Genomic DNA, 21,810 nt, shown 5'->3' with positions numbered 1-21,810 from the left:
TGGGGAAGGTCAGTTTTTCAGCTGCAAATCCTGAGATGGCCACTGGAGGTCGACAGAGTTTGAGGAATAGGGAGGACGTAGGGCAAGGAACCTCTTTGGGCATTCTACCCTTTTGATCCAGCAATCAAATTGCCTAGGTCTCCAGTTCCCCAACCTCTGGGGGTCCCAACCTGCCCCCACGCCAGGCTTTGGAGTTCTAATCCCATCAGGTGATCTTAGCTCAAAAAGCTCTCCTAACGTCCAGCTTCTTGTCCTTCTGCCCCAAACCCCAAAGGCAAGCAGAAACATTTCTTGCTCTCCATGCCCCAGGCTTTCCAACTGTGGCCAAGATTTGTGTCATTAAGAGGGACTGTGAAGGATAAAAACAAGCCAGATCGGCAAGATTGATGTTCCTCTCAAGAACTGGCTTCCCAGGTAGGAAGATGTTGGGTGGCTTATCCATGGAGGTCTGTCACCCCAACCCCAGCTTGGGCAACCCTGGAGGAAGTGGAGGTCTCATCACACGAGTGAAGGGGAGGCCTGGTGGGGAGAGACTCAAGTCCTAGAAAGAAATGGGGTTGGGGGAGGGGAGGCATTCCAGGTGGGTATTGGGGAGAGGAGTGTGGGTACCCTGAACCCAGGTGCTACCTTGATTGAGCATAGAGAGGAAAGACCCTAGAACAAGCTGGCTCAAATGGCAAGTGGGGATGAGTGGTTCTAAAGTCAGAGACCTGGGGTGCATGGTTCAGCTGGTGGTAGAGGGTGGGGGACACAGTCATGGATTACCTAGCCAGCTAGGCCTGGTCCCTTATCTGTCCTCTGGATGTCCCCAAGGGCTCACAAAGCCTCAGATTGCTACTGGTAGGCCTGGGGTTATCAGTCAGGAAAGTCTTGAGCCTTCGTGGTAAGGTGACAGGGAAGAAGTTAGCTCAGCCCCACCCCCACTGTACCCTTTACCCCTGTGGGGTCATAGGGCTTGGGAGATGAGGAAGCAGCTTCCCCTTTCCTCTGCTTCTCAAGTTACCCCAATGCCTGCTCAACTTGGGTGCTGCTTCTCCCCAGGGGCTTTATTCCCTGAGACTATGGGACCTGCTCTGTCCTCGGTGGTCCCTATACAACCCGCAGTAAGACCGGGCTAACGTCACCCTCTCTCTCCCAAGACTACTTGGGATGGAGAACTGGGCTGCTTGGGGTCAGTGACAGGTGGGGACAGCTGCTTCCTCCCCTTGGCAGAATTCCTGAGCCTGACAGTGATGAATGGCCCAGCCTCTCCCCCACCTTCTTGCACATTCCCCAGGTAACGAGAGTGAAGCAGTGACAGGTGCACTGGATCAGGGTGCTGCAGGCTCACTCCCTACAGACTGGGGGTGTCTCTTCATGGGGCACAGAGGGTGAGGGGAATGCTGGGGGAAGCCTGGCAGAGACCTGGAGGACATGAGAGGGTAGAGGATGACTGAAGGCGCAGCTTCTGAGGAGCCCAGGGTCCCCGCTGTAGTTTGCAGCCTCGTCCACCTGCCAGGCACACCGAGTCTTGCTCTGGCTCTCACCTGTGTTCTTCTGGACTCTTGGTGGGGGCAGAGGTGGGCCATTTGCATGTGTGGGACAAGAAGCCTGGGGACAGTTCTGCAGGTGGCCAGGGTAGGGCTAGATTGCTATGAGGAAGGGATAAAGTGAGAGGACAGAACAGGGTTATGTCAGAGAGGGATAGGCTCCTTCGATTCCCGGGGCAGACACCTGGCAGATCAAGGGGATCTTCATACAAACACCCCCACACTGAGCTTGCAGCGGAGGCAGAGATGGGGAAGGGTTGGGGTAGAACCTGTGACTGGCTGTTGACCACTCTCTCTCTCAGTGTCAGCCACAGGAAATCGCCAGGGCTGTAGCAAAGCCAGGCTGCCTGAGCTCACACGTCTGGAATTAGTCTCCAGCTAGCCCCCAGGTGTGTGATGCAGCCAACCCAGAGGCATAAAGGAACAAGAGTGGGAGGGTTAGGCCCCACTCTGGGCTTGCTCTCAGCCTGACCTGCAGCTAGAGTGACTTGGGCAAAGCAAGGTGTTCATGGCAACAGGAGGGCAATCTGGGCCCAACACAAGCCCTCCTCTATATGTGCCCCCAACCTCCAAAGCCGGGCTCAGCTAGGAGGCAAATGCAAGTAGAGGGATGAGCAGGGATCAGGCCTGGATGGGGGTGTTCAGCTGGCCAAGCAAGGAGGGCTTTGCAAGGCCAAGGCCTGGCGGGGACAGGGCATATGGCCAGACTGAGCCTGGTGCTTCATCCTGCTCAGCTCTGAAACAGGTCTCTCCCAATAACTTTCAGAGGGGTGGGGAGAGGAGGGTGTTAGGAGGAGAAATCAAATGTCTGCCCTGGGCACTGCACAAATGGCAGCACTCCCTCACCCTGTGAGCAACACCAATGTGTGTGTGTGCGTAAGCACAGTACATGCACAAGCAGTTAATCTGCTGGGGGACAGACAGGAGGTAAGGGGCAGGCCAGAGATGACTGTGCATGGGCGAGGGGAGGGGTTTCTACCTCACAAACCTTGATTCGCTCTGGCTGTACCTGGCAGCTCCCCCAGGCCCACAATATTGGCACATACACTCCTCTCTTAGAGCTGTGGGATATCACTGTGAAAGTCATGATTGAGCTGAGAATGGCCTAAGAGGTTCCCGTCCTGACTTGGCCACCCTATGACTGTGTTATCTTTGCGTAAATTACCTCTCTGTGTCTCAGAGTGCAAAGCAGGCACGGAGAGGTCAAGTATAAGGATACCAGTGAACATGAGGGCAGGTGCCCGAATGCTAAAAGAATGGACGGGGGAGAAAGAATGGAAGTTGGTGCAGGAGGGCATGTGTGAGTGTGTGATGTGTGAGACCGGCGACAGGTGCTGCAGACTCTACATGGGGCATGCCAAACCTTTGTTAATGGATAACAATGTGTGTCCATGAGGGGAGCGAGGGTGATTGCCTAGGAGGCACTGTGAGAGTTAAGAGTTTTCATTCCATAAGCCCCGCGGTGGGCTGGGTGTACTGATGAGCCCTTTGGCATATCTCATTCTCCCCTCGCCAGCAGCTTGGGCAGGCAGCGAGGCTGCTCCCTGCTTACCAGGAACCACAGAAGCACAGCCAGGTGACCCCCAGGCACCTTTGTGGCTCTACAGCTCCACCCGCCCTGCCTCCTGCAGGCATGCCAAACTGAGCTCCAGAGGCTGTACCATATGTCTGTGTCCAACCATTCTGCAGCCCTCAGCCCAGGAGCCTCTATATCCTGACTTTGGTGGGTTTTTTTGGGGGGGGCATTCCTGGTGGGCAGCACTTTCTGGGGCTCCTCTTAAGGGTCGGCCCAGCTCTAGATTTGGAATAGAGAGGATGCTCACTTTGGGAACATCAGTGCACTTGACGCTTCCTCTTCCCCCCCGCCCGACACATGCAGGTTACATATACCATGGCCTGGGAGGCTTAGGGGAGGGGTAGTGACTGCTAGCCAAGTTGGCAGGGTTTCCCTATGGGGAAAACTTTGCGTACCCAAATAAACATACTTTTAAAAATATGTATTGATTCGAAAGTCCAGAGTTACATAGAGATACAGGGAGAGACATCTTCCATCTGCTGGTTGACTTTCAATATGGCTGCAACAACCAGCACTAGACCAGACTTGAGCCAGGAGCCAGCAACATTTTTCCAGTCTCCTACATGGGCACAGGGATCCAAGCACTTGGGCCATCCTCCTTTGCTTTCCCAAGCCTTTAGCAAAGACCTGGATCGGAAGTGGAACAACCAGACATGAACCTGTGCCCATTTGGGATGCTAATGGCACAGGTGGTGGCCTCAATGGCCACACCAATCCCAACAATGGCAGCTTTTCTTTATTCAGGCTTTGATGTCCTGGCTAGACCAGTGCTGGATCCTTGGCCTCTAGTTCTGTTCATTTGTTTGTTGACAGCACAATGCAAAGCCAAGCTGGGAGCTGGGAGGGAGCTCCCTGGGTTCCCAGAGCTGTCTCACGCTCAGGGTCTTGTCCGTGAGGGCAGGAGGCAGACTACATATCCATCCTAGAATCACAGAGATCGTCCAAAGATGCAATAGCTGCCTCTCCTATTAACTGAATTACTGGAGGTGAGACGACATGTTAAGTGGCAGACCACTTGGGGAATGTTGCTCACCAAGTTATCCCCAGAAAAAAACAGCATGGAGACTTTTGAGCATGGGCAGTTTGCAAACCAAGCCCAAATCCAGACGTCTCTCGTAGTTGTTTGCTTTCCTCTCCATGCTGGGGGGCGGGTCTGGGTGTAGGCTCCTGGCTGGTCCTAGGTCTGGTGTTCTACAGCGTCCGCCAGTCGTCCGCAATGTGATAGAAGACCAGCAGGGGGAGACATTAGCACACGAGTAGGCCTGCGGCGAGGCGACCTAGGAGAGTGGGTCCGACCGGGAGGGTCTGAGCTATGGGACTGAGCCAAGTTATAAGCAAAGAGGCAAGGAGGGGCGGGGAGAATGGGCCGAGGATGGGAGACAAAGACCCCGATGGCGAAGCCGAGACAGGCTGGAGTTGAGCGTCTCCGGGCCAGGATATGGTCTCTTGGCCTTTTCCAAAGGTCCCTGCCCACGGCCTTTTCTTTTTAGCCCTCCAGGTAGCTCCCTTGATGAGGGCCGCTCTCTTTCCCGTTTGCCTAGCCCAGGGCCTTGCCCATGTCTCCACACAGGACAGAACCGTATATTTGGACTCCAGGGATCCCACGAGCTCACTTTTAAGGCTGAGATTTGGAAAGCCTGATCCCCCGAGGCGCCCCCACCCATGGCTAACCACTTGTACGCTGGGCACTGTGCGTCGAAGTGCAAGTGCCAGCGCATTCTGTAGGGCAGAAGGAGGGAAGCCCATTGAGACCCCAGATAGAGACGAGGCGGAGAGGAGACTAGCTGTTTTCGCCATGGAGATGGGGGCACAGAGCAGGAATTCGGAGTGGTGTGTGCAAAACCACGATGCAAGGATTGTTATCTTACAGGTCCGTGGGACTCGGCCTGTATGGTCCAGGTTAGTGGACGAGCGGGGAGCAAAGCAGGCCGGCAGCTCGAGTGAAGCGCCAACTTCCCACGGGCTGAGCGTTCTGGGAACAGGACTAAGCGTGACCCAACCCTAACCGCAGGAGCCGCACACTGAACATTGGTGCCATCGGCGGCGCGGCGTCCTTAAGAGCTCTCTCAGGCCCCACCCCCTTCCTGCTCTAGGGGCGTGGCATGGGCCAAGGACCCCGTCCCGGCGTTTGCGATTGGCTACAAGCAAGCAGGGTTGGCCTTGCGTTCGCCTGAGCAGGGGAGTAGACAGCTCGGCGGCGGCGGCGGAGGGAGTCGATACGCGCTGGACAGCAGTGGGAGGTGTGTGATTCTCGCCGCGGCCGCACAGGCTCGGGCGCAACCGCCGGGAGCAAGCACTAGGCGACCGGGCTGCCGGGCCACCGAGCCGAGGCTTCCAAGGCGCCAGCTCATGGGACTGGCTCACTCGCCAGCGTCTCCCCGCTCTTCTAAGTACCGTGAGCGGGGGCCCGCGCTGAAGTAGATAGATAGACGCTGTCGAGGGGGCGCACAGCCCGGAGTCCCAGTGTGGCCCGGAGGAACGGAGTCCGTACCGGGGCAACCCAATTGGGAGCCTGGGGACCGAGCTCGTGTTGTGGGGAGATCCCCCTCTCTTCCCAGGGACACCGAACGCAGACCGCTCGAGGCATCGGAGCGGCTACCGAGTCCTCGGCGGGGAAGCGCCGTCGGCGAAAGGGCGCGCAGTCCCGAAGCTTCTTGGGGAGCCGAGTGGAATCGAGCGGGATCACCCGGGGGCGCAGAGCCCCCGTCGCACCTCGTGCGGCGGAGAGGCCAGGGGAGCGAGCCCTCCGAGGCCGCAGCCCATGCCCGGGTTGGGGGCGTCTGCCCAGTGAGTCCTCCTGGCCGGCGGGGAGGAGAAGAGCGACACCGAAGCCGGCGGCAGGGGAGCACTTCAAGGCCGGCGACTGCGGAGAATGGGCGCCTGAGCGCTTCGGAGCGCAGCGCGGCACGGCAAGGCGAGGCGAGCTTTCCTAAGGAGGCGCCAGCGGAGCCCGAAGTGCAGCCTGCCCCCAGGAAGATGGCCCGGCCTGGGCAGCGTTGGCTTGTGGTGATGGTCGTGCTGGCGCTGTGCCGGCTCGCCACGCCGCTGGCCAAGAACCTGGAGCCCGTGTCTTGGAGCTCTCTCAACCCCAAGTGAGTTAACTTCGCTGCTCTAGTCCCCGGAGAGGGTGGGAGGCACTCCTTCGGGGTGAGGCCGCGCGCCTCCCAGTGCGTGCGGGGAGGTGTCCGGAGGAGGAGCGGCGCCCCATTTTGTCTCCGGCTTTTTTTCGAGTGTGTTTTCCTGCGGGCGGGTGGGGCCGGGTGCGACGAGGTGGGGTGGGGTGCAGTGGGAGGTTGTGGTGGTGGGGGGGCTCTCGGCCCGATTGTGACCCCGCGTCTTTCCCGGTCTTCACCTCCTCCTGTCCGGGATCGAGTGGAGATGGTCGCAGCGGGTGGAGCTGGGGAGCCCGAGCGCACCCAAGAGCAGGGTGGGGGGCGAGAACGCAGCCCTCTCAGGGGCCCCTGGGAATGTATGGAGTGGCTTGTGCCGCTCAGGGAGCGAGCCATACCGAGGCGGGGAATGAGGCCGGAACATGGGCTTCTCCTCCTTTGATTAGGTGTGGGGGTAGCAGGGCACGGGACCCAGCGCGCTGGGCGGGTGGCAGCGCCCGCATCCCCACTTGGGCTTCTCCCATTTTCATTTCTCTTTCTTCCCCGTTTTACCTCCTGCCTTTTCGCTTTGCCGTCTCTTCTTGCCACCCCCTCCCCTTTCTCCCTGCCGGGGCGGTAGAAAGGCGGGCGCCGATCTCAGGCTCACAAAGGCGGCGGGTGGAGAGGGGCGGAGTGGGAGAGGGGTTGTGTGGGGGGGGGCGGGTTCGATCCAACACCCGTCGGGGGTCCAATGGAACGGGCAGCACAGCTTCCAGAGGGGATCGCCGGGTGGAGAGTGGCGGCAGAGCGGGCGGGCAGGCGGGTAAGGGAGGTGGGAGGGAGGTGGGTGGGAAAGGAGTGATTCCTGTCCAGGCAGGTCCGTTGTCCTCCCCCCCCCCCCCGCGTATGCACACCACCGCCACCGTTCTGTATCCCCAAGATTGGGGAGCTGTGCTTTCCCCGAGGGTTTGGGGGGGCAGTTATATAAAGCAGATTCTTTTATTTCTCCTTTCCCTCTCCAAGTGCTACCCCCCCCCGCGCGCACACACACACACGCGCACACACACGGCACACACCTTTCAGGGCGGTGGTTTCCTGGCCTGTTTCCAGACTCTCAGGGGCTGTGGTGCTGACCTCTGGACCTTTTTCGCTTTTGGCATTCAAGCCAGGGGTTGGAACTCAGGGTCAAAATCTCTCCTTCTTCCCTATCTTCTGGACGCGGTGGCAGTGTGCTCCCAAGCCCAATTTGCAGGCAGTGGATGGGGGGTGGGTGGTTTGACCTGCTGCGTTAGTGCCTCCCCTTTTCCTGAATCTTTGATCTCTTTCTACGCACTTCTCCACTAACTTTTCCAGGCTCCTGACCGCCTCGGCCTCCCAGGGGCCAGGGGCCTTGAATTTCTCAGCCCTAGAGTGGGAGAAGGTAGTTTCTTTAGTTTGGGTCTCCTTAGATAAACGTAGGGGGTCCTGTTACTGATCAGGAAGATGGCTTAAGTAGGGGCAGAGTGGAGCTCTGCTTGAGTTAAGCAAAGGGAATGGGAAAGAATCCTGACCCTACTTAAAAGCTAAACTTGCCGGGGGGGGGGCGGTTGGGGGGCGCAGTAGTGTGCTAACAGCAGGGACTTAAAATGGCCTAGGGAGACCCTGGGCTAGGACTCCACCCCCCCCCGCCCGGGGCGGGTTGGGGAGACAAGGTTGTGAAGTGTGCAATTCCCCACGGGGGTGGGGGTGGAGGCTACAGAGCTTTTTCTGGAGCCAGTGGAGTTGCAATCCGCCTGGGGTAGCCCTTCACAGGGGCTCATGGGAGTGACCTAATTGCTCTCCCGGGTCTCTAACCAGAGATAGCAGGCAGCTTCACAGCTGGAAAGGAGCCCTCCTGCAGGGGGTGGGGGTGCGGGGAGGAGGACCGACTGCCGAGAAACCAGATCTGTCCAAGCTGCCCCCTTTTTGTGTGCTGAGCCTTGAGCGCTCAGAATCCAGCTTGCAGGTTCTGCGAGCTTGCCTTGCCTTCTGACCCCTGCTCCCCGCAGACCCCAAGCCGGAGGCGGATGTTCTGGGCTGGCCGGCGGCGGAGACAGGTGAAGATGGTGACTGAGAAGTGGAACCTGCCTAAATGCCACCATGCGGTGGGGCAGATCCTGGAGATGAGCTGGAAGGGATCCTGGGGCACTCTTGCTCAGGGGGCTGGAATGCAGCCACTGCCGCCTCTCTCTCTCTCTCTCTCTGTGCTTGTGTGTGTTGGCGTAGGGGGGTTGGGGAGGGCAAGAGAAAGGCACTGCCCTCAGCTCTCCCCAAGCTTTGGGGGCTGCCTCTGCTGCCACCGCGCCCAAGCCTCGGGCTGCCACAGTCTTTCAAATAAACAGTTCTCTCTGTGTGTGTCTCTCACTTTCCGCTCTGGGTCGTCCCCCCTCACACCCTGGGCGAGCAGAGCTCACCTCCCCTCTCCAGCGAGGCTCGCCTGCTCTCAGTCTCTCTCACACTCCCTCACTCTTCCGTCACTCTCACTCTCGGCCTCTTTTTCTCAAGTCCTTTTGTTTCTCGCACATGCCCGTGCTTTCGCTTGCACGCTCATTTTCTCGTTTCCATCTCCCTGTCTTTTGGTCTGTCTCCTCAGCCAGGCCCGGTCAGGAGCTGGCAGCACCCCCTACCACCACCAGAAGAAAAAAAAAAAAAGCTCCCTGTGCCTATAAACCCCCACTTAATTGCTTCCTCCTTTGGAAAAAAAGAATCAAAATAAAGAAGGGCTGGGGCTGGGGGCTTGCAGGTTCCAGGGTGCAGCCCAGCCTCTCCTGGGGAGGGGAGGAGAGCTGAGAGGACACCCTGTGGACTCCCAGCCTCTTGCCCACATGGGTTCCCTGGGGCCTTTTGGGGTGCTAGTCCCTGGGCGGCAGGAGTTGCTGCCCCTTTAGCCTGTCTTGTCACTTGTGTCCCACTAGCTTGAAGGTGGAAGAGCTGAGTTTGTCCTGCCAGAGTTGAGTGAGAAGCAGTGTGTATGTATTTGAGAGAGCAAGAGTGATTAAAATAGTCCCCAGGGTGGCCCCCGCCCCAGGGAGCCCTGAGAAGCCAGCAGGCATCACACTTGAGGCCTCAGCCAGGTCCAGCTGCCACAGTTCAGTCTCTGAGGCCCGTTGTGACCCCTTGCTGCCCCCCACTCAGGTTCCTCCACCTCCAGGGATTGGGAATGTGCCTGGGCTCACATTACAAACCTTCCCTCTGAGGGGGCTGGTGGCAGGGGGATGTGGGGGTGAGAGGTTCCGCTTGGCATCCGGGACCCTTGACTCCAGCTTGGGTGAGGGCAGCTGCAGACCCCAACCCCTGCTTGCCAGCTACAGGCCCAAGTGGTTTCCCCCCACCACCACCACAGCTGTTCCAGCTCACTTTGGTCTTGGGGAGGCAAAGGACTTGACCTCTTCTAGGCTGTGGCTGATTGGCCACAGGTGGAGGCCCCCGATGGTACGGGGACCCCTGCAACTCCTGAAATTCCCTGCTTGCCTGTGCCTCTTCTGATCCCACCACCCCTAATGCGTCCCTGAACGCAGCTACCCAGGGCAGCCAGGCATGGGCAGGTAGGGCCTGTGGGGTTAGAGTGGAGCATGAGTGAATGGAGGGTTTCCCTTCTTCCCTCAGACGCTTGGGTGCCTCATCAGCTGCAGGTTAATGGGGCTGGGTGGGCCTGGCTACTCCTGGGTGTCACTGTTGTCTGCACTTAGCACCATGCTGAGAGTGAGCCAGCCAGGAGGCTGCTGGTTGCCATGGGAGCCCCAGGTTTGGGAGAGGGTCTACCCTGTGATGATTAGGGGAGCTGGTAGGAAGTGGAGGAGGGCTGTCTCCTAGCCACATGCTGAGCTCCTGGCCCTGCAGACCACAGCAGCCCCTGGTGAGTGTATTTTTGTGGTAGTTGTTTTGGCTCAGGGATGCCAGCAGCCAGGAGTGTGAGCGACTTCAAATACCTTTTGCCTTCTCTTTGGCATGCTCACTAATAGTCAGGCAGCGCCTTCTGCTTACATCACATTCTCCCACATGAGCTCATCAGATGCTTCCAGCAGCCCTGCAATGTAGGTATTGGCCCCATTTTCCAGATGAGGGAGGCACATACCCAGAAAAGAGAAGTGACTTTGACCCAGAAGCAGAGCTGTGCCCTCTTCTGTTCTGTGCACTCCATCTTGCTGACTTGGAAAGCCAGGAGAGGCGCTAATTGGACCTGGGGTTGGCCAGACGTGCTGGCCGCTTGCCCCTTGCTGCCCCTCTCACCTCACAGGTGTGCGTGCATCTGTACTGGTGACTCATGCTCAAAAGTGCTCTGGCTCCCTTGTTTGATCTTGTTAGGTCTCTTAGGACCAGCAGCCTGCTGGGGTGGGCTGAACGAGACAGCTTATAGCCTGGTATTCCCCACCTTCCACACAAAACCCTGAGCTCTGAGTAGCACCTTCAGTCCCTTCCGGGCCTAGACTCTCTTCCTCTCACTAACTCATCAGAAAACAGACAAGAGGAAGAGGGTGTTAACTGTACTGCCCACTCCCCACATGCATACCCCCGTGGATTTTAACTTTGGCCAGGTCGGGCAGAGGGGAGGACATAGTTCAGTATAAGAGGGGAGGGTGACTTCCCCTAGGACTCTCATGGTTTCCCTGCCCCCAGCAGAGCTGTGTGTGTGCCAGGACCCAGCTGCTGTGCCTGCCCACCCACGCCTGGGCGGGCACTGATAGGACATGCCAGGCCTGCTCCTGCTGCCTCAGGGGCTGGGTGGAGCTGGGGGAGTGAAAGAGGAGCCTTTAATTTGGGGGCTCCCCACCCTAGCTGGGATGAGAGCAGACTTGAGCTCTGGCTTTAGGGGGTCTATCCTCCATGGGTCTTGCCACTGTTGAAAGTGTAGACCCAGGGACGTAGGTGGGGAGTGGGGGCATCACTGAATCAAGAACATGGCTAGAGTCTTCTCCCAGACTCAGACTTGGGTGGCCTGGGACCAGGCTCTCCCCTTTGGCTAACTTTCTGACCCCAAGTTGCTAGAGTCTGAGGAAAGGGTAAGAGGGAAGGAAGAGCTGGTGGGGTGCAGCCAGCTTTCAGCACCTGCTGGCTCCAGCTTAAGTTCCCCTCTCTTGTAGAGTCCATGTACATGGATGAAAAAGAGCTCATCAGGGCAGCAGAAGTGTGAGTCAGTGGGGTGTGGGCACATTCAGCTTCTGGTGAGTGCAGGGCTTGGGGGGGGGCTACTGTTTCTAGACTCTTCTGAATTTTTCAATCTCAGGTTTCGTTTGAGCAGTCATGGTCATCCTTCCAAGTGCACCATAGATAGACTAAGGGCCTTGAGCTAGGGTGGAGGGGAAGGAGGCCACAGGGTGGGAGCTGGGATGGCAGACTTGGGCTACCCTCCCCGTTCCTGGGGTGGCTCCTGGGGTCCCAAGGCTATCCGAGGCTAAAGGAGAGAAGGCCTCAGGAGTTACCATGGCGACCTGCTTCGGCCTTCCTGCTGGGCCATGTCAATCCCCTTATTTTCCAGAAAAGCGCTTTGTCTGAGGGTGGCCCCAGGCAGGAAAGCTTGGCTTGATATTGGGGGGGGGGGGTAGAAGTAGTAGTTTTTGAAAGGTAGGGGTTAAAGAGCTTAATTTGAGGGGAGCTGATCTATTCGCCCTTCCCTCTTATTCCTAGCTTCAACTTGGGGATTGAAAGGGGAGACCCAGAGGGTTTCCTGTAAAGTGTACTTAATGATGTACCTGGTTTTAAGCTTCGTTCTCAAGGACCATGTGCCACTTGCCCTTTCTTGGGCTTCACAGCTCAAGATAAACTTTGCCTGGTGAGGTGGGGAGCGATGTTAAGGAGGCACCGATAGAGGGGATCAAGGGCAGGTCAGGCAAGGCTCTTCTCCCTTCTACACTTTAGGGGAAGGTGAGTTTCCCTCTGCCAGCTGCTATGCAAATGAGCTAATGCATATTTATGAAGCCTGTTCACTGAGGTTGAAGAGAAGCTGAGGGATGTTGGGGCAATAGTCCTCCTTTCTTGCCCCTCCCCCACCACGTTGACAAGCGTTTCCTCAGTGTAGAACCTCAAGTGGCCCGAAACCCAATTCCAATCCCAGGCTTCTGGCGCCTGAGTAGTTAATGTTGTACTCAGGATAAGACTCAGCTCCCTGGCGAGTAAGCCAGGGCCCGAGTAGTTCAAAGAATGAGCTGGCCTGTCCTCCTGTCCGCACCCCCTGTGTAGCTGCATTCATATGTCTTGTGGAGGTACAACCATAGAAGGATTCAGCCATTGTTCTAAAACTGGTAAAAGCCCTGGGAGTTAGCAGCTTGGGAGGTTTTAGGCCCTTGAATTGTGTTTGAGAACTTGTCTTCAACGGAAATGTGCATTGGATCACTCATTCTGTCACCCTTAAACCCTGAACTAAATAGGTCTCAGAAGTTCCAGGGTCTGGCGCGATAGCATAGCAGTCCTCGCTGTGAATGCACCTGGATTCCATATGGGCGCTGGATCTGATCCCGGCAGCCCCGCTTCCCATCCAGCTCCCTGCTTGTGACCTGGGAAAGTAGTTGAGGATGGCCCAAAGCTTTGGGACCCTGTACCTGCGTGGGAGACCTGGAAGAGGCTCCTGGCTCCTGGCTTCGGATTGGCTCAGTTCCAGCCATTGTGGCTGCTTGGGGAGTGAACCATGGGATGGAAGACCTTCCTCTGTCTCTCCTCCTCTCTGTATATCTGCCTTTCTAATTAAAAAATAATCTTTAAAAAATAAGTTCCTTCAGGCTCCAGGATGCTAGAAGCTCTCTAACCCTGTCATCTGGACACAAGCATTAGAAAGTAAAAAAAATTCTCCGATGAAACTCCTTGGCTTTGTGTGGTACATGGGGAAGGGAGCCTTTGCTCTGTTCTGTGGCCCTGTAGCTCTATACATCTGTGAAGGTAGGTGCTAAGGGGAAGGCCATCTCATTCTAGATTCCTGCTTCCCACATTAAGATGGCAGCCTCCAGCTAGGCCGAGTCTCTTTGGGTGTGGACCGGGGGCTCTTTTCCTTTACCTGCTGGGTTGACAGGTGTGAAGGCCACCGTTGCTTACTTATTGTCCCCACCTTATAATGAACCCTCAGGAAGTAGAGCCGCTCTCTTCTCAAATGATTATAGTTGCCTGTGAACCAGAGTGTCGCTTCCTCCTCTAAGCATTGCCTTCAGCTGCTGATTGTCTTTCCTGCTGGAGGATCTGTCACCAGTGGCACGCAAGCCATTCTTCTCCAGGCGACCGCTCTTTCAATCTGATCCCCCACGGGTCTTTTTCCACCCCATTCCCGGTTTCTCCTCCCCTCCCCCCCCAGTCTTCCACTCTTGTTTATTCCCAACCATCACTGTCCTCTCTTGCCGTGTGTTGACTTCTGATTCCACACCCAGGACCCACTTTCACCCTGCCACTTGCGGGATGCCATCTCCTCCCTGTCACTGACTGTTTCCACCACTGTTCACATACGTATCCTACACATTGCCTGGAGCGGTCTGTCGCTGGAGTGTGGGCTCTCTTCCTTCCTGACCCGAACTAGCCAGTAAAGTGTGTGACCGTGGGGGGTGTCCTATCTTCCTTTGGTATTTCTCCTCAAAGAAACCACACTGGGTTCCTAACACTTGATGTTAGTGCCTGATCTCCTGCCACCGAAAAGGTTGCTTTGGCAAGGCAATTGAATGCCCTGGGTAGTCGGCACTCTCCATGTGTTACTGCATGTCTCCTTAACTGTTGGAGGGAGGGGGCTGTTTGCACTGCTGGCTTATTTAGAAGTGAGCAAATGGAAGTTCAGTGAGACCAGGCAGCTCTCCCAAGGTCCAAGAGCAAGTACAGACCTAGCCTTAGACTCTCCTTGTGAAGTTTGTGTTCTTTGTCTCCAAGTGGAACTGCCTTGCTCTCAGCTAGCAACCTGCCGAGCTCAGAAATGGCCGACCGAGCACAGCTTGCTTACTCTAAGCTTTTAGGCAAGAACAGTCATGTGACTAGGTGGCCTTGGGCAGCTGACCTCCTCTGCTATCCCCCTCATCTGGGCTGCTACGTTACAAAATAAATCTGGCTCAAAAGGCATTTGTCCATCTCTCTGGGGCTCTGGAGTGGGAGTCATGTGTGCTAGAGAGGGGTAAGAATACAAGGAGCCTTTGCTAAGGTCATGGAAACATGTCCGTTATGAAAAACTACACATAGATTTCAGAAACGCTTGTTATACTGAAGAGAACTTGTCTTTCATGTCCATTTAACGCTGTCTTTTTGAAGTACTCTTAAAGAGCTGATGGTTTCTGGGACCCTGTCGTGTATTTTCTGGTTGTCTCTGATGAAACCCCTCCCCTACTCCCTGTGTCCTTGGGAGTGAGACTAGAATGGTCAAGTTGGGAAATTCCAACTCTTGCTGTATAGGGGTGGGATGGGTCAGCAGTAGGACACTGCAACTGGCCAGAGACCATGACCATCATCCCTTGACTCCAGGAAATGCCTGTTCCTGTCTCCCCATCGTACCCAAGATTGGCAAGGTTGAAGGAGAAGGCATGGGTCCCAGATGGGTTGAGCTCCCCTGGCCTTTGACTGGGAGCTGTGGGGTAGTGGCTAAGGCAGGTGTGGACTTGATCTGTGTGTGTGTGTGTGTGTGTGTGTGTGTGTGTGTGTGTGTGTGTGTGTATGTGTGTGTGTGTGTGTAGGGGAGGAAGTAGCAGCCATGCAGGAATCTGAATGTGTTGGGAGGGGGGTGGGGGTACAGGACCACCATTTCCAAGCAGCCTGGCCCTGGCACCTTCATCCCCAGCCCCATTGGCCACGTCAGCCCCCTGCGGAAATGCCACATTAGGACAAAGGGCTCTCCCCGCAGCCAGGCAGTGCCCCACCCTGTCAAGCAGTCAAAGCCTGGCAGCCTTGCCCATGGGCCACCCCTTCCACACCCTGCTGGCAGGGTGGCACTTTCCCCACCCCCAGCCTGAGCATGGTGGCAGGGGCACAAGGGCCTAGTGTCGCTATCTGCATGTAGGCGGCCCAGCCTAGCCCGCACTGTGCACTTCCCTGGTTCTGGGATTCCTCCCCCCCTTCCTCTCCATGGCCGCCCCACCCCAGTGCGGAGGCTGACCATCTCTTCCTTTCTGGCCAGGTTCCTGAGTGGGAAGGGCCTGGTGATCTACCCGAAGATTGGCGATAAGCTGGACATCATCTGCCCTCGAGCGGAAGCAGGGCGGCCCTATGAGTACTATAAGCTCTACCTGGTACGGCCCGAGCAGGCGGCGGCTTGCAGCACTGTGCTAGACCCCAACGTCCTGGTCACTTGCAACAGGCCAGAGCAGGAAATCCGCTTTACCATCAAGTTCCAGGAGTTCAGCCCCAATTACATGGGCCTGGAGTTCAAGAAGCACCATGATTACTACATTACCTGTAAGTTCCTGCCTGCCCTGGGCTCCTACCGAGGGGTTTAGCTCAAGCCCTAAGCAGCTTCGAAGGCATGTAGCCCAAGCACACACAGTCCAGGCCCACCTGATTTGATCCTCTTGGAAGACTGGCACGCTCCACTCCCAGGCTGGCCTTGAAATCCTGGCCCCGGTATCCATCAGACAGCCTGCTGCCAGCTCGCCTTGGCTGCAAGGGTTGGGTGGGAGAGGCCTCCAATTCATGTTGCTTTTGCTCCTCTTTTCTTTGCTCACTCAAGATCTAATCTTGGCACTGGCAGAGTTGGCAGAGCCCTTCGGGATCAGCCAGCTGTTCAGCCTCTCTGCATGGGAAACTGAGGCCCCGAGAGTGAAGGAGCATCTTAGGCCTAGATCACACAGGGAGTCAGGGACAGGATTGGGACTCCTGCCCAGGTCTCCTGACCCTGATTCCAGAATTCCTTCCAGCCTGGGCATGTGGGGGGTGGGTATGGGGACCTCCCTCATGATATGTTTCCATTTCTTTGCCTCTTAGTACTGTCTGCCAATGAGATGGCTGCTGTGCCTTTATGGTTGCCTCTGACAGGAAAGAAGGGACCCTGGCACTATCCCAAGAGATGGACAGTGTCCCCAGGGAAGGGACCTGGGCTCAGCTGGCTTCTTTTCCCAGCAGGGTGGAGGGAAGTAGGAAGGTTCCCGGAGAGCTGGGGGCTACCTGCCTCTTCTACCGCCCAGTTCTGTCTCTCCTTGAAGGGCACTGGGGTTTCTGCGTAACGCTGACATACCTGTGTGTCTTTCTGACTCCGCCTAAACTTCCTGGGCCTCTTCCTGCAGCAACATCCAACGGGAGCCTGGAGGGGTTAGAGAACCGGGAGGGAGGTGTGTGCCGTACCCGCACCATGAAGATCGTCATGAAAGTTGGGCAAGGTAAGTGCCCAGTCTAAAGGCCCCCCTGGATGCTAGCCTCGGGGAGTAGGGGTGAGGTGGGAGGGGCAGCATCTGGGTTGTTCTTGGCCTAGCCTGTGTGGTTGTGGGCACCCAGGCTGGCAGGGACCCTCCGTCTCAGCCATCTAACTCTGCCCTCAGATCCCAACGCGGTGACGCCTGAGCAGTTGACCACTAGCCGACCCAGCAAGGAGTCAGACAACACCGTGAAGACAGCCACACAGGTCCCTGGTCGGGGCCCGCTGGGTGACTCGGACGCCAAGCATGGTGAGTGTTGATGTGTTTCCCAGAGGGTGGAAGCCATTGTTTGGTCACCCTCTCAGCCGCTCTCCCCCTCCCCCCCGCCCACTCAGCTATAGAAATACACGCTGGGCCTCAGATCAGCCATCTGGCCCTGGCTAGTTGGGACAGCAAGAGGGGCAGCCGTACCGGTGTCTCACACCAGCATTCGTTTTCTGTGATTTTAACTTTGGCTGGCCCTCTTCCCCTGACTCATTCATTGTGCCTTCCTTCCCTCCCTCACCTTCTGTAGAGACTGTGAACCAGGAAGAGAAGAGTGGTCCAGGTGCGGGAGGCAGTGGTGGAAGTAACGACCCCGACAGCTTCTTCAACTCCAAGGTGGCACTGTTTGCGGCTGTTGGAGCAGGCTGTGTCATCTTCCTGCTCATCATCATCTTCCTCACGGTTCTGCTACTGAAGTTGCGGAAACGGCATCGCAAGCACACACAGCAGCGGGCAGCCGCGCTCTCGCTCAGCACCCTGGCCAGCCCCAAGGGGGGCAGCGGCACGGCAGGCACTGAGCCCAGCGACATCATCATCCCCTTACGGACTACAGAGAACAACTACTGTCCCCACTACGAGAAGGTGAGTGGGGACTACGGGCACCCCGTCTACATCGTCCAGGAGATGCCTCCACAGAGCCCGGCAAACATCTACTACAAGGTCTGAGGGCCCCGTGCAGCCTTGGGCCCCCACCCTGGAGGGACAAGTCGGCCTGGACCGGACCTCTCCTTTGTCTCCTGTGTCCCTCTCCCCTTGCCAGCTGTGCCCACCTTTCTATTTAGTTTTTTTGTAGTTTCTTGGCTTTTATATTTCTCCCCTTTTCCCCTGCCCCCTGGGCTTCGGAGGGGGGTGCTTGTGCCCCCAACTCCCTCCACGCTTTTGTGCCTTCCCCCTCTGGCCAGGCCTCTGGGCTCTACGGGGGCGCCCCTTTTTTGGAGGCAGGGTTCGACACTAATGGACAGCAGGCAGGGAGATGGCCCCCTGGCCCTGCCCCTCCCTCACTCCCTCTCCCTTTTCCCAAGACTGCTGGTCCACGCGCTATCATCACTGTTTTTAATGCTTTTATGTTTTTTTTTTTAAGCTGTCAACTCATTTTCATCTTTTTTTTTTTTTTAAAGAAAAATGGAAAACTGTAAGAGGCAGGCAGCCCCTCCCCAGGCTTTCGGAGGCTGGCCTGACCCAGTAGAAGAAGGCTTGGGGCAGGATGTGGCCAGCCGGAAGCACAGGATGGCATTTCTTTTATAGACTTCTTGGTATTTCAATGTTGGGAGTGGAGGGCGGGCCAGGACTATTCCCTGCCCATGAAGGAAACAGAGAGTGCCATTGGGCGAGGAGGCCCACCCTCCCCTCCTGAACCTCCTTCTACAAAGCTGATCCTGCCAATCAGGTCGTGGCTGCCACCCTTCCACCAAAAAAAAAAAAAAAATCCCTTCCTTGTGGGATTCTTGGGCATCTCCTGCCTCCCTCACTCTCACGGTAATTAATGTCTTAATTGGCTGTTGCCTGGGGAACCGGAGAGCTGCTGCAGGCAGATGACCTCATGGGGGGTGGAGGGAGGTGAGGTGCCCAGGTGGCTACTTGCCCTGCAGAGCTGGGAGTTCCTCCCCCACCCCCACCCCCTGGCCCTGTGCTCTCCCCACCTTTGGCATCATGTGGTCTGGCGGGGAGGCAGAGAGGCCCAGGGTGGAGACGGAAGCGGGTATGAGGCCAGGTGGCCTGCTCCTTTTCTGGGCTTTAGCACAGGTGGGCACTCTGCATCCCACCCAGCTCCCGCTGGCCTCCTAGTCTTGGGCTGGGGCCTGGAAAAGAGGAACAGGCTGCCCAGGGCTGGGTCAGCCCGCTGTGCACTTTGACCCCAGCTCCTTGCCAGCAGGGCTGCTAACAGACTGCCACTTGACTGCACTTGTGGGCACTCTCCGAGCAGCCAGGGAAGGAGCTGGGCCTCACACCATCCACCTCCACACTGTCTCCTGGCCAGGTGCCCACCCCAGTGCCAGGTGGGAGAGGGAGCAGAACAGCCAGCCCCTTCCAGGTGGCAGTTGGAAGGGTATTTTGTTTTTGTTTTTGTTTCTGTTGCCATTTGTGTAAATACTAGTCTTTTTTGGAAAAAAAATAATGTAAAGATGTTTTGTATAAACTCTGAATTATTTTCTTGTTGCTTTTTTCTTAGAAAAAAAAATGAGAACTAAAAAAAAAAAAATAACCACATGGAGAAATGAGTAAAATGGTGTCATGATGTTGGGTAATGGCATGTGAGAGTGTGTACATGCATATGTGTATGTGTGCATGTGCACAAACGTGTACATGTGAGAGACTGCCAGCACCCAAACCGAAGGTGCTCAGGGCAGATGTGGGAGGAGGGAGGGTCGGGGTCCCCGTGGAGCAACACATCCCTCCAGTTCCCTGGCCACGCTTCTCCGTTTTCTCATTTTGTTGTCATGGATTCTGGGACTGTATCCCCCGATCAACCAGTAACCTCTGTTGCACAGGCCGCTGGCATCAGCGCAGTCTGGCACCAGTCTCGCTCAGCTCCAGAAGATTGATGGGGGGAAGGGGTGTTTCCATGGGGACTTGGGTGTGTCTACAACTACTGCCACCACCTGGCTGGCGCTAGGGCTGGGACCTGTTGGCAGGCCTGGCCCTGCCCTGCCCTGCCTGAGGATGCCTGCAGGTGGGTAGAAATAACTTCCCAGGGCTTGAGCTGCAGCTGTGGCCCACTGGCTAGTGGGGTGGTTGTGGGCGGCCCGGTGCACTTGGGAGCCAGAAGACTACCTTCTCTTGTGTTAAAAGCTGGCCCACATCAGAGCCACCAGTGTGGCCTACTTGGGGGCTTCTGGTGGGCAGTGGCAGTCCAGAGCCACCTGGTCGTCCTCCCCCAGGCTGATGAGAGAAACTTTCTGAGGTCACGGAGAGTGCTGAGGGCCCTAGAGAGGGGTTGGCCTTGATTCCTTGGGCAGAGATATAGACTAGCAGGGCCTGGCGACTCTCTGCTCCTGTGGGTCTTGGCGGCGGGGAGGGGGAGCGAAGGGGGCAGGGGGAACTCCCTGCAGAGATGGCAAAGACAGATGTCAGGAGGAGGACAAGTGAGATCCCAGCAGCTAAAAATGGGTAAGAAGGCAATAGAGGAGGAAGGAAGGGAAGGGCGAGTGAGTGATCCAGACCAGGAAGCCCCAGTTAACCAGCCAAGGAGCAGGCATGGCATTCTCTCTCTCTCTCTCTCTCTGAGGGAAGTGGAGAGCACATGGAGAAGGAAGGGGAAGGAGAGCCGTGGCCCCAGCGGGGCGGAGGAAAGGGAGGTTGGGCGAGAGCAGGGCTGGGCTGGCCTGGGGTGCTCCCGGAGCCAGCTGGGGCAGAGGCTGTTTATTTGGTTTCTCATTAACCAAAGGAAGTGCCTGCATCAGATGGGGCCTCCGCTGTTTGAATGCCTGCCCAGAGTGCCCCCCTGAACCCCATCCAGACTAGGGGGTCTCCAATCAGGGCTGGCTCAGGCCACATTGGTGTATTTCCCTAGGGTACGGCCTGAGCCCTTCCCACAGTTCTCTGATGGGGGGGGGGTCTTTCTGGGGAGAGGGTGGAGAAAGGGATCCCCTCCCCCATGCCAAGCCCAGGATACCTGCAGGTGGGGGGCTGGAGTTCCTGGAGGGCGAAGGGGGAGTGATGGGAATGAGCTGTGAGTGTAAAGTAAAATCAGAGGGCGAAAGCCAAGGAAATGATGGGGCAGCTTGTCAGGCAGCCCACGTTCCTGCCTCCTATTCTAGCTTGTCCTGGCACGGGTGCCATGGCAGCTACTGCTTGGAGGTTGTCCACACCCTGCTCATCCACACATCAAAGTTTAGTAGCTCTTCCTGACCCAGTGTCCTTCACTTAACTAGCACCTGCCACATTTTATTCCCTCAAGACACCTTTACACATTTAACTCACTGAATCTCCTCGACTGAGGGTAGCCAGGTGGGCAATGATTCACCTCCAAAATGACTTGCCCAAGAACATGCATCAGGCCAATGGGAGCCCCAGGGTGTAGGCCTAGGCGTTTCTTAGCCCAGCAGCCAGTCAGGGGAAGTTCCTTGAGAGCAAGGGAGGGGTGTGCCTCCCCTCTTCCCACCCTATCACACCTGTCCTCCCTCCCCGCCTCTCAGGTGAGACTGAGCAAGCCTGCTTCTTCCTTGGGGATGTTGAAGAACAGGAGTCCTCCTTCCCATCTGCTCCCGTCCCTTCCCTTTGGTTTGGGTCAGGGAGGGACCTAGCTGGCCAGAGGCAGCTGTGAGCCTCAGTGGTAGGGCCTCAGACCTGCCCCACCCTTGCCTCTCCTTCCTGTCGCAGCTGGGCCCAAGCTCCTGGTGAGTCAGTGAGAGAGGCTGCTTCCCAGGTGAAGGTGGGGCTGCCTGATTTCCTCCGCAGGCTGAGCCCAGTTCCCCCAAATGAAGACAAACTAGGCAGGTACTCACCGGGTCTCAGTTTCTCTAAAAAGATAGGCCTTAACAGAGCTAGAAGGCCAAGGCTCTCATGATTTGTTTGCACTGCTCCGTGTTGTATTCCCATGAGGGCCCCTTTCCCTCTCCCCCCGCAGCTCAAAGAACCAACAGGGATGTGAATGACCTAGCACGCTCTGGGCACAGGCTGGAGAGTGAGCCACAGAACCAAAGGGGAAAACCAGGCCCAATGGGGGCCATCCTAGGCTGGTCCCTGCTGAGCAAGTGGCCCTCTGGCCACCTGGCATCAATCATTCTTGGCAATCCGGCCCGCCTGCCTGCCTGGCCTCCTGTCCTGCCTGGGCACGTCACAGCCTCACTGTCATCCCAGCTGAGTCAGCCCCAGACTGCCTAGGGACCCTCCTCGCCCATCTGCTGCGGCCTCCTGTACAGCTGGCTGTCGGATCTGGGGGGAGGCTGAGGTCCCAGCTGGTGCCTGGTAGGTGGCTCTTTGCCCCGCCCCCTCCCATTGACCCCCCTCTCTTTCCCCCACATACACACTTTGGGAGTCGGCTGAGAACACAAACCCCCACCCAGGACAGGGGCCCCAGAGCCCAAAATGAAAGC

General features: G+C 57.0%; 1 protein-coding gene across 2 annotated transcripts; it reads left to right on the top strand.

The window, feature by feature from the left end:
* Positions 1–5,275: 5,275 nt before the first annotated feature.
* Positions 5,276–18,918, top strand: EFNB1 (ephrin B1). Of its 2 annotated transcripts, XM_041002261.1 has the most exons (5): positions 5,276–6,197; positions 15,280–15,557; positions 16,382–16,474; positions 16,634–16,759; positions 17,025–18,918. In XM_041002261.1, the coding sequence occupies exons 1-5, from the start codon at positions 6,082–6,084 to the stop codon at positions 17,438–17,440; spliced, it is 1,029 nt and encodes a 342-aa protein (XP_040858195.1). In that variant the 5' UTR covers positions 5,276–6,081; the 3' UTR covers positions 17,441–18,918. The 2 variants fall into 2 exon arrangements, with proteins under 2 accessions (XP_040858195.1, XP_040858204.1); XM_041002270.1 differs by lacking the exon at positions 16,634–16,759 and having other exon boundaries at positions 5,314–6,197; positions 16,382–16,485; positions 17,048–18,918.
* Positions 18,919–21,810: the final 2,892 nt, after the last annotated feature.

The sequence above is a fragment of the Ochotona curzoniae genome, unplaced genomic scaffold, assembly GCF_017591425.1.
Source record: "Ochotona curzoniae isolate NIBS_2020 unplaced genomic scaffold, NIBS_Ocur_1.0 contig_1274, whole genome shotgun sequence".
NCBI classification, from domain to species: Eukaryota; Metazoa; Chordata; class Mammalia; order Lagomorpha; family Ochotonidae; genus Ochotona; species Ochotona curzoniae.
Note: the sequence above shows the minus strand (reverse complement) of the source record. Positions and strands in the feature narration are given on the sequence as shown.

Coding starts and splice junctions, on each gene's coding strand:
- EFNB1 (XM_041002261.1), top strand. CDS start 6,082: ATGGCCCGGCCTGGGCAGCGTTGGCTTGTGGTGATGGTCGTGCTGGCG. Junction 6,198..15,279: donor TGGAGCTCTCTCAACCCCAA/GTGAGTTAACTT, acceptor CTTTCTGGCCAG/GTTCCTGAGTGGGAAGGGCC. Junction 16,475..16,633: donor CGTCATGAAAGTTGGGCAAG/GTAAGTGCCCAG, acceptor CTCTGCCCTCAG/ATCCCAACGCGGTGACGCCT.